Source organism: Anabas testudineus, chromosome 15 (assembly GCF_900324465.2).
Source record: "Anabas testudineus chromosome 15, fAnaTes1.2, whole genome shotgun sequence".
Lineage (NCBI taxonomy): Eukaryota > Metazoa > Chordata > Actinopteri > Anabantiformes > Anabantidae > Anabas > Anabas testudineus.
In genome coordinates this window covers 18,080,477-18,092,172 of record NC_046624.1, presented here as the reverse complement: position 1 = coordinate 18,092,172, position 11,696 = coordinate 18,080,477, and the positions used below count along the sequence as shown (strand labels likewise).

General features: G+C 38.0%; 1 protein-coding gene across 2 annotated transcripts; it reads right to left on the bottom strand.

The window, feature by feature from the left end:
- Nucleotides 1-52: 52 nt before the first annotated feature.
- lnpk (lunapark, ER junction formation factor) lies at nt 53-10,664 on the bottom strand. Of its 2 annotated transcripts, XM_026354592.1 has the most exons (16): nt 10,541-10,664; nt 9,479-9,547; nt 8,887-8,928; nt 8,389-8,439; nt 8,159-8,295; nt 7,875-7,933; nt 7,568-7,608; nt 7,184-7,267; nt 7,024-7,072; nt 6,752-6,868; nt 6,417-6,509; nt 6,020-6,125; nt 5,799-5,869; nt 5,458-5,628; nt 4,013-4,102; nt 53-2,897 (listed from the first exon to the last, which is right to left on the bottom strand). In XM_026354592.1, the coding sequence occupies exons 2-16, from the start codon at nt 9,503-9,505 to the stop codon at nt 2,722-2,724; spliced, it is 1,314 nt and encodes a 437-aa protein (XP_026210377.1). In that variant the 5' UTR covers nt 9,506-9,547; nt 10,541-10,664; the 3' UTR covers nt 53-2,721. The 2 variants fall into 2 exon arrangements, with proteins under 2 accessions (XP_026210377.1, XP_026210378.1); XM_026354593.1 differs by lacking the exon at nt 4,013-4,102.
- Between the last annotated feature and the right edge of the window lie 1,032 nt (nt 10,665-11,696).

Genomic DNA, 11,696 nt, shown 5'->3' with positions numbered 1-11,696 from the left:
TGCCTCTAATGACACCTGGAAAGCATGAAAGAACTTCAAGAGCAAACAGCAGTTGTTGCTGAAAAACTTTATTAGGCGTGTCATGCACACACTTAATGTCAACCAGCATTAGCAAAAATATTCCTGATGAATCTAGCTGAGCAAAAAAAAGAAAAGAAAAAGATTACAAATACAAAGTCAACAGGTATTACAGGTCAGTGTGTGAGACAACTTGAGGATCTGAAAGGTTTTTTTAAATATTAAAGTGACAGCTTCATATACTGAATTTTTAACCACATTTTGATCACTAACACATATTATTGAGGATAAAAAGCCTGTTAGGTCTGGCAGCCTTCAGCTAACTACAAACTGGTGAGCTGGTACAGGTACCATGACGCAACATTTTGCAACTTTTGGACAGAACCGCCTGATGCGAGGAAATAATGGGACAAAATCAGGGAGTCAAGCTGTGGAGTCTGGGGACTTTCTGTTCCCAGAGTGGTCTCTCCTCAACAGTCAGCAAAGGTTTTGTCCAAAGACACATTTGCTGCATGTACAAAAGGCTGGTCCAAACCTTAACAGGTTTTATCAAATGGTTAAGAGCTACAAGGTTTTGAAGAGATCAACGGGTAATTAGATACAGAATGAGTGAACAAATCTCAAACTAAACACATTAAAAGTAATTTCATGTTGTGTCTCTGCTCCACAAGAATATTTCATCCACTTTTGACTCAGCTGATGCAGCATATTTACATTTGCATAGACACTCACTGTTTCTTCTGGTTCCATTTTAATAACAGAATAGATTGTAAACACTATCTACTAGTGCTAACCAAATGAACCATGAACCTCCTTCATTTGATGTTGCTACATTAGCTAAGCATGGTGCAGATTACACTGTAAACTAAAACATAATCAGCAGCAACCAAGGCACACAGTATGATGGCACCAGGTGCCTAGTGAGAGTGCAGTGCACATGTTTAAAACACTTAAAATTAATGTAAGCAAAAAAGAAAACATTTCTAAAACAAACATTTTACAAAAAATATCAGTACCATGGCAGTTACAGGTTATACATCTTAAAGGTGTAAAACGATGCAGCAAGACATGGACTAGAGAATAAAACACAATATGGCCAAATAAATACAAAGAAACTCAGTGCAAATGAAGTCAGAAGATTCAGATAAAACAACAGTGCATTTGGCAAAGAATCCTTCTGAGAACTAAGACTGGCAATAACCAGATACTGAATTGGCAGTTTTAGCTCTGGCCTGACAAATGTCTAGAAGTTGGGTTTATTAAATAGACTGCTTCTTTATTAGCATTACTCATCAACACTAATACAGACATCCCACCTCTCCCAGGTCCAGGAGTCTCCTGCATATTAAGATTGTCACACTGACATATCATTATTTGGCTTTGGTTGGCAGGTCCCGTGTCGAAGACAGATTTTAGTTCAGTTTAGTGAGGACTCATTTCCAGAGTCCATATGTTCTAGAGAAAGCAAAAAGTTGATGTTTGAGAGCTTCTACCAAACAGGGTGGAGCACAGTGTTCAGCACACAGAGAGCGGGGCAGCTGCAGTAGTGACTGAAATAAAATAATTTGCAGTGTGCCTCAAAAGACTGAATGGTGATTTGAATAGTTTTTCTCTGGTTAATGTCATTCCAGTTTTCCTTTAGTGGACTTTTATTTATCTTGGTGTTTCCTCTATTTAGATCTAAAACTTTTTTTTGTTCCTTACAACTCCGCAAACAATCATGCAAGTATCACCAGTAAATCATTAGCTGTATTCAAAAGCAAAAACTGTAGTTTTCTGGGTAACTACTCACATCCTATACACTGACAGTCAGAGACAAGCTGCAAACAGCATCAAAGGGGAGAGTCTTACCAGTGTTTGGTAAAATATAAACTGTGTCTGTATAAGGCTAAAAGCTTGTATCTAGTAGAGGGAAAAAGCCACAGGAGAACCCTCAAACCTAAAGTTACATGTGTATAAATATACTGTAAACACAGTTGAGCATGTCCTGATACACAGCAGGTTTGTCTTAAGATGCACTTTGTTGGATCTTTTACATATGACGTTTTTTTATACTGCCCACAATTACCAACTACACTTAAATTTGCATTATAATAAATTATAAATAATAGACACACAAGACTGAGAGAAAAAAAATTTGTGAATTTAGAGTCAGCAAAAGAATTAAGTTCTCAGTGTACGTTTGTTTTTGCATCTGAGGACAAACCATTAGTGAACCAGCAGTTGTATCTTGTGTATCTTAAACCATAACACTTTTCTTCCATAAATCAACCAGCAGCCAAGTGCTTAGAACCTAAAAGAAACTTACTGTTTTAAAACATAAAATATTAAACTAAGTCAGTTTGTCATTCACCACATATCGAGCAATAACAGCAGTCAACTACTCTATGGAGACACAGCCTTAGGATTAAAACTACAATCATGAATCTGACATGTTTTCAGTCAACTATTGAACCAGCCAAGATCTCCTGGTATCATTTTAGGCAATACTGTTGGACAACGTTCAATTAAATCCTTATACTGCATTATGTTTTTATTGAGTTGATGGTTGCAAGAAAACTGATATCATTTAGTTGTTGGTGGTGACAATCCTTATCTGCCCATGTTGCTTTAAAATGGCACCCTTCTGTCATGGCTAATACCAACACCTTATGTCTGGACAGAGTAATCGTACGTCCTGGTCGTTTCCTGGACTCTCTGTAACTATGACGGCTGAGAGTCTGTCTCACAGTGGGCACTAGGACTCTCCCCTGGCTCCTTCTCTGCCTCCTGCTCAGGAACCAGTTCTTCCACGTCCTCCTGCTGTGGCTGCTCTTCTGATTTGCTCTCACACTCTATTTCTTTAGTGGCTCCTTCTTCTTCTCCCATTTCTTTCTCATCTAAGAAGAAGACAAGTAAGTAAGACGTCCATGTAATCAGCACGCGAAGAGACGGAACAGCAGGGAAGTGTGAGAGACACAATAAATGATTGTTGGGAATTCATATCAGTAACAAATCAAAGACATAAGAGACTTTACAGACATCCCCTAAAATCTCCCTCTTTCATGCATTACCACAGCCTCAGAAGGATAATTACAACTGAAGGATGTTTAACACAAGCAAAAACCCTTTCTGCATCAAAATCAGTGCCAGAGACTCAGATACATGTGATGAGGGCATAATTATATTTTTAGAATTATGGCTTTTTACTAAAATGATTAGTATGTTTAAGTGATTGGTCATCAAAATCAAGTTAGATTCATGTTAGGTAGATCTACATGCAACAAGCATTAAAATTCACCACATTAGATTAGAAATGATCAGCATGTGGCTAAAACAAGACACGAACCCGTTTGAATGGGATCAATATTCCTGGGGGAGACCAGAAGTAATTATAGTCTTATTAAATATAGTATTAAAATCACCTCATCTCCCGTCTATATCCCATTCAAATGGGGTGATACAATGGCCTGACACAAATAAACCTTCGTGCACAAAACATTTGACAAACTGTGTGTAATATTTGCTCAAGTGATTTAACCAGATGCAAACTGAGGGATGTTAGATCCATTGGACTAAAGAGCAAATCAATCACACAGCAAGAGGACTTAAATATTTTGTACACTCAGTGGGGACCAGATCTGGGTCAAACAAGTCAGATTATTATAATAAATTATTTGATAACTCCATCAATATTAATTTAGTTGTTAAAAGAAGTTGAATATTTTCAAAATTTGCTGAGATTTAAAAAAGATTTGCAGGATTAATCTTAATTCTCTCAGCAGGATTCAACGTATTTCTAAACTATTTGACCCAATTCTGGAGTAGACAGCCAGGACTCCTAAAACCCATCATTGCTTTACTGTGATTAGAGCGTGTCATTTTGAAATAGGCACTGGGCTGCGTTCTACAACGTTATGTATTGTGCAGCAATGAAAACTGGCCCATTCTTCAAATCAATCTATGAAATCAGTTCAAATTAATGCAGATTAGACAGTGCAGGGGCTGGGGAAACCTGGACTCTGCAGAGGTCGGTTCTGAGGGTTCTTTGGACTTTTCTGGATCTGGAAACTGTGGACCAAACTCCACGGTGCTGGAGCCTTGGCTAGAGGCAAGATCACACTGTTAAACCCACTGGTCGCTGTAATGCTGGAAACGTGCTGTGGAACTTCAATGAAAGGAGAGTTTGATGGATGCAGACTGAATTAAAGTACGAGCTTTACTGATACTGCTTAAATCAAGTATTTAAAGAATGGTCAGCTACCATACAACGCATTTCTTCCAACTAGTTTTATTGCTAGTTGGATATTGTTGCAGCACCATGGTACCAAACAAGAAAGCTGTCAGCACCAGACAAAAGGTCTGCACCAGGAGTCATTTAAATTAGTGCTGCACAATTAATCTAATTGCTACTGTGATGTCAGCAAATGTGATTACATAACCTCAAATGACTGCTGTTTTTATTATATATTTATGTATATTATGCTAATGTATATTTTATTATATGTTTTTTGTATGTTTGAGTTGAGAAATACACTTATTTTCCTTATTAACTAAGCTAGTAGACCAAACTTGTTCATTATATCACAAACTGAAATATTGTCCACAATAATTGTGATTTACTTTTTCACTAAATCCTCATTAAAATTCTAATCAATTCTTAAAACACTCTGTTGCATCCTGTAGCAAATTTTTAAAGGTGGTTGTGTTCTGTGTCTGCTGGCTCCTTGCTCACTACCAACCACAAAAAGGGCAAAAGTTGGCATCATTAAAGATGGGAAAAGAATCAAATAAACTAATGAAAAAGGTTGACTGAGCCACGGGACTAAGAAGCGTTTAACTGGGTGGTTAGAGGTGAGTAACATAAGAAATGCACAGATTGGTGTGAGTAAGAGTGTGTGTGCATGTGCAGGTCTTTCTCAGGGGTACAACAGCACATGTTTAGCAGCTTATTCTCAAATAAACCTTCTTAGTTCCATTCTTGTTTCAGATCCAGATACTTATTTTCGTGTTTTGGTCTAAAGTCTCAATTAACTTTCTCACTTTTGTCACACATTCAAACCTAATTCACTTTGATTTCACATTCAAACAATGTCTGACCAGGACAGATGCTGTATCTGTTCATAGTTTTAGCATTAGTCTTAATTAGTGCTTGCCTAGTGCATTGCTCTGGACTTTAACTCAAATCTCTGCTTTCTGAATTCAGACCAGTGGAGATATGTTCTTGCTTCCATATTTCCCATGCTTTCTAGTGTGGTGTGGAAGTGGATCGAGTGAGGAGGCACACTCGCTCACTGTGAATTCTTTAGATGATTACCTGCTGTATTCACAAATGGGCTGAATCAGACATTACCCGGACTTTGGACTATGTCTGAGCCAACAGACTTGGCACTTGACATCTGCATTCTCACTGTTTGGCTGAAAGTGGTTTTATTTTATGTTATCTAAATTTTTAAGTACCTCCAGAAGGGGGCGCACTCTCCTCTGTGTCTGTCCCAGAACGTGGTCTTGTTCCAGGGGAGCGAGATTCTGCTCGCAGCCGCCTCTCATAGCTGAACTCTGGAAGTCTGGGAGCTTGAGGGCGAGTCTTCCTGGCTGGATTCAGGAAGTAACAATAGGCACAACGAAACGCTGTAGGGGAGGCAGACAGAAACAGGACAGTGACACATCAAGACACAGAATTACAATAGTGTATAATTTTACCCAGTTAATAAACCTAACTGGAGATTTGATCTCAAAACCTCCACTTAAAATTTTGTTAACACAAGTGGTCCACGATAAATACAGTGGTGTGTTCTTACCCAGGTATTCAAACTCTTCTTTCAGTGCCATGCCGTTATGAGAAAAACACTGCTGACAGATCAGTGCATATCTGTGGGAAATTCAAGAGAGAAAAATTCAAGAAATATGACGTGTTAAAAGTTTAGAGGGCTACAGATAAAATATGCTTCTGCTAATATTTCCCAATTCTATAGATAGTAAAGTGAAATATCTGACTTATCATTCTAAAAAAGGTCTTCACCTGTTCTGTGGTCCATCTCCTACAAGGTACTCGATGACTCGATCCACAGCTCCCCGATCTTTAGGCAGAATAGGTCTTGCTAATGGAGGGCCTGGAGGGTGCATGCCTACAAAAACAATCCATACTGTTTTTAAAACCTCATGCACAGAGTCATATTGTGGCTATATTGTGTGATTCTGAAGATTTAGGGTTTTACATCTTATTTTATTTTCATCCTGGCTTGCCTCAATACAGAAACCACCAGGTAGATTTAATTCTGTAGCTGCTCAGTGGACATTTTACTGGCAGTGCCTAAATCAGGTAAATGGGTGCTAAAACCCCAAATTCAAATGACAGAATCCAGCTACAAACATACTAGAATACACACTGAGATGGACCCAGTAGCAGCTCAACCTACCTACACCTGGTATAGGCGAGCAGGGAGTCCTGGAAACTGCACCATGGAGGGCTGGGGTAGACAGAGCAGACCTCTCCGGTGGTCCCCCTGGAGCTGAGAAAGGAACAGGTTTTGTAAGAAGAGCAACATTGGATACAGACACAGACTGGTGTCTACAAGAACTGAGTCAAAGGCAACTGGACTGGTTGTTCATTCCAGTTACCTCAGACTTAGTATTTCGACTGTGACCTGGATTTTCCTTGTTTCTTGGGAGAAGTACCACAACACCAATACACAACAGTTTATTGTGATGGTTCATCATACTTAATGTTAAGTCTTGCTGTGTCTCTCCTTACCCACAGGTGTGGCCCCTGGTCCCAGTGGGGGCTGTGCTCCAGGTTGCGGGGTCATTGCCATGGCAATGGGGGTGCCCGCTGGCATGGGCCTCATTGCCACCCCTCTCTGTCGAATCTCTTCATACATACAGAACAAAAGTTTATTAAAGTTTATTTGTACTTCTTCTAACTCCTCTCTCAGTGACCCACTAAACCCCGTCAACTGCCATCACACAAAATTAGAATGCGATGCTTTACTATATGTTTCTGTTGTGCACTGATATGTTTAATACCCTGTCCCGGCCTGGGGGTCTGTGGACGAACTGGAGTCAATTCCAATTCCTACAAGATAACCACAAACAAAATTAACAAAAAGGTTTTTAAAAACACTGAATAAAATATTTAATTAAATAAATATGCAATTAAAACAAAAAACTAGACAACAGCACTCACAGCTTTTTTCTTAGATTCGGGATCAAAGCGTTCCAGAATGAGTTTAGCATTTTTGTATGTCTCTGTTTCCATCACTTCCTCCAACTGAAAAAACAACGAGGGACAACTTTAGTTTTAACATGCAAATTACTTTGTGGTCTATTGGTTAGAACACACAGTAATACTGGTAACAAATAAAGGCCAAAATGATTCTTAAAAGCTTTGTCAAACTTAAACGCTGAGAAGGGCGCTACATGCAGTAATAAAGAAAAACTAAATTACATATTGTTTAAAAAAGAACAAAAATCTGCATTTTGAATTTCCCGTAATACTGTCCAAACCTCTAAAGAAATCAATAAAAAAAAATCCTAAACAAAAAAAATTAACAGTAAAAAAGAGACTTACAATCTTTTTCTTGGCAGCCTTTAATTCTTCTAATTTATCATCTGAAATCAAAAAGGTAGAACAACTTTTGTTAGCTCACTTTATCTTGAATGGACAGCATTTTCATACACTTTCCATCTCTGGTGTATACTTCATATATAATTAAGCTAATAGGTTTATGTTGCATACACAGTATTAGTTTATTACTGTAAATATAACAGTTATGACAATAATAACTGTGTTGAGTCAGCAACAGGGACAAATTCTGTATTTTGGAAAGTACCAAAATGAACAACTGAAAAAGGGTCTTTGAGGGGAAACAACCTACTGTTTCTCTCAGTGCGTTTCGAAAATAGGAAGATCAACAACCTCCTGATGAACCACACCCTGTTGTAGAGAAAGAAGAAGGTCAAGACAGAGATGTTCAGTAGTTGTTCTTTAAAATCAATTCCAAAGTCGAGCTGGAAATCTAATTAAATTCCTAGAAAATAATAAAATAAAATACCACAACATTCACCTTTACACACAGAACAGGGTATTAAGACAATGTTCCACAGCTAGAGCTGCTGCACACTAAAAGGTCTGTGCACCACAAAACATATAGGCACTCACAGCACAGGGTATATGAAGAAAGGCAGGGCCATGGCTATTCTGTGCAACCATTGCTCAGGTAGATATAGACAGTACACGATCAGAGAGGTCAGCAGGTAAAGGACAGACGAGTAGAAAAGCAGCCGGCCGACCCACAGCTGTAGACAGATATACACAAACACACCAATGAGAAAAGAGAAACTTCAATTTCAATATATCAATGCATGTTGTTGATGTTTTGCCAACTTCACCTTTTGCAGACGCTGGTTTTTGGCTCTAAACTCCTCCAGCTCTTTAATCTCCTACAAGGGACACATAGAGGTGAAAGGTTATTTAAACAGTGAAAAGAATATCAAACAATCAGATGTTAAGTCTCAGAGTTCACCACCGTAAAATCCAGGAAAGGAATTTGTCTAACTTCAAGTTATTTTCTACTAGTTTGCTGTTTTCATTTGGGTTACTCATGTTTGAATTCAGGTTGGTGAAGTAAATGCCACATCCCATTTCAGTCAAGTAATGACTTCTCTCATGAATCAGTATTGATGGTATTAGCTTTAATAGAAGGCAAAACATACAATTGCCTGGTGTTGTGCTTTATGGCCATCCCTTATTTCACTAATCCTGATTTCTAGCTTCCCAGTTAATCCACATTATAAAAAACAAGTGGCCAAACCAGACTTTTCACCATAACATTGCCTGAGCTTTAAGAAGTCTCTGACTACATGGAATCCAATATCTTTAATCAGTACCTTGTCCAGGTTCTCCAGCTGCTCAACTGTGGTTGGTTTTGCCTGATATAGAGGTAAAGATCAGAAAATCATCTTCAGGTTGACCAGAATAGTTAACATTTATCAAGAACTGATTGATTTGTCTGTAAACAAACAACCCTGTCCCTTAACAGACTTGGTTAAATGTAACTTATCAAGCTGATTGCTGAATATCTCAACAATGTGTAAATAGAATCAAATCACACACTTCTCTACAACTGTACCTATGAACATCCTTCTGTTTATACTATTCTAAATTAAATTAAAGACAATCTGGAAACAGGGACACTTTCTATTTCTCAACCTAATTTCCTTACTCACTGTCTGTCTCTAGCTCTCTTTCACTTTGACTTGTCTAGTATGTCTAAAAATAGTGTATGAATTTCATCTAGCTTGAGTGCAGGGTCAAGTGTTGATGGCTATCACACCTAAATTATCTCAAGTACTGTCACCACTTAAGTAGAACACAAGAATAAATCTTCTATGAATCAGTGTCCAAAAATAACTTTTAAGCAAACTGCTCAGGGCATGTGAAGTAAATTAATTCAGGACTCGCGTTTTATCACTCACTCACCTTCCATCGGGATATCAGAGCCCCCATATCTGTAAATTACAGTAGTCTTCTATTTGATTCTTTAGTTCACTGTGGAAGAGAAAAGTACATATTTTAAGTGAAACATAATCCTCAGTGTTACAGGCATGTTAATCTCCACAGTTAAGCCACATGCTATTTAGCAAACTGCTTACCCTGTACCTGCACACAAAAAGGTACTATTGATTTATCATGTTATGTACCTATAGAATGAATATTGGCTTTTAAGTATTAACAAATATCGGATGTGGTTCACATGGAATAACATATTTATTGTCACATATTCAACACTGAAGAGAGAGAGAGTCCAGTCTACTTGGCCAATACCAACCTGCTAAAATAGGTCTTGCTTTATCTCTATGAATAAAGGGCAACTTATACTTGCAGGGTGTGATAACATCCTGGACTAGTTAACATTTGACTAGATATGTCCTATCAGACCATGGCAACATACTTTTTGCACATGATTTAAGTCCACTGGTAGCTGCTGTTGTCATGTTGCTGCTGTCATCCCAGCAGTGTTTAACTTAAACTGTCATGAGTTTGGCAATGAGCAAGAAGACAGAGGAAGAACAGTTTACTCTACATCCTGGACAGCATTTATTAACAGTAAAGTGGTGTACAGCTTCTAAAAGGGAGCAGATGTACATATGTAATATTTTAAAGCTAAAATACGTCCCATGGTGGTCAACATACATACATAATGCTTTTTGTTAGCTAAACATTAACCAAAGCTAACGGAGCTAACGTTAGCTGCTCCATCCATCCAATACACTGGACATTTTTCAGCGCTGTTAGCAACACTCACGTTATATAACGATCGTTGTACCAGACAGAAAGACCGTCAGCTATCAAGGGTTTAACTTTTACCTTTGTTCCAATTAAAAAACGTCACATCTTATGTTCAGTTAGTTACATATCTTAGCTAGCTGGTGTCGGCTAACGGTACCCAGCTAGCTACAGCAACAATAACAGGCTGAGTAAACCGATCCATTTCAGAACGTCACGTCAACTTTTTGTTATATAGGTTAAATAAATACTTACATCCGGTGGTGTTTAAGTGTTCCTGTCAGTCGATAATGTAGTTATATTAACGTAGAACCACACAGACAGCACACTTCGGCTGTTACCTGAACTGACATCACAACTGCCAACCGAGAGTTTGGCGCGGCGCACAGACGTAATGGACGTAACTCGTAGATGACGTCACCCGGTGTTTTTTCCCAGAGCTCTTTGCGTTGTAGTCTTTTTGATTCTGTGGCCAAGCACATGTGTTTTTAATCTTATACCAGTCTTTACGGCTCTGTTTATAATATCCTAACCATTTCTCGCTATCACTATGTATAGCTTCACTACAATTAGCTATGATATTAAAACAGGTTATGTGTTTAAGTGGATTGTTGGTGTTTAGTACACTTTTAAATGTGATGTTTTTTATCAGTGGCTGAGAATTAATGGTATTGATAGCCCACTTTTACTTTAGTAAATCCAAATAAGAATACTGAAAGTAAAATATATGTTTCCTGTAAAAAAACATCGTGTTCATTCTGCTCAAACACTTCAGTCATCTTCGCAATGCATTAATTCGACTTTTATATTAGTAAAACTAATGTCGGTGTCCAGCAATAAAAGCTCAAACAGCTGAAATAATAAATAACCAAGACAATTAAAATCGATAATCATATGTGTGAATACATTCTCGGCAAATGATGAAAAGCCTGACATCAGTTTTTTAAAAATGTGCTTAAGGTTGTAGTTATTTAAAGGCCAACATGACAAATAATAAAAGGTCAGCAGTCAAATAAAAATGTAGAGAATAAAGTTCAAGCACCTCCGCACAAAAATAAAACACAATAACAAACGCTTTTTAATTTTAACAGTCATGGTCATAATTTGACCACTAGATGTCACAAATTCTTTATTTCATGAGGTTCTTTGCTGATCAGTAGGACAATAATGAAATGATCACACAGCTTTCGTCTTCAAGTGTGACGTGTTGCTATTTATTTATGACCACACTATAATCGATTTAATGCTTTTTGTAATATTATAACTTTAAACCACGGACTAACTGCAAAGACCCATCCACAGCAGAACCTCGTTCTCCCTCAGTATTAAAAAGTTGTTAAATGTTGCTCCGACAGTTCAGCTCCTCAGACACACAGATTCAGAATCTCTCTAACATCCAGCAGCATATTCT

Bases quoted from the DNA above. Each gene is read 5' to 3' on its own strand.
- lnpk (XM_026354592.1), bottom strand. From the start codon at position 9,505: ATGGGGGCTCTGATATCCCGATGGAAG. The intron at 7,609-7,874 runs GTAGGTTGTTTC...TTTTGATTTCAG, and splicing joins GAAACGCACTGAGAGAAACA to ATGATAAATTAGAAGAATTA. The intron at 7,073-7,183 runs GTGAGTGCTGTT...GTTATCTTGTAG, and splicing joins CCGAATCTAAGAAAAAAGCT to GAATTGGAATTGACTCCAGT.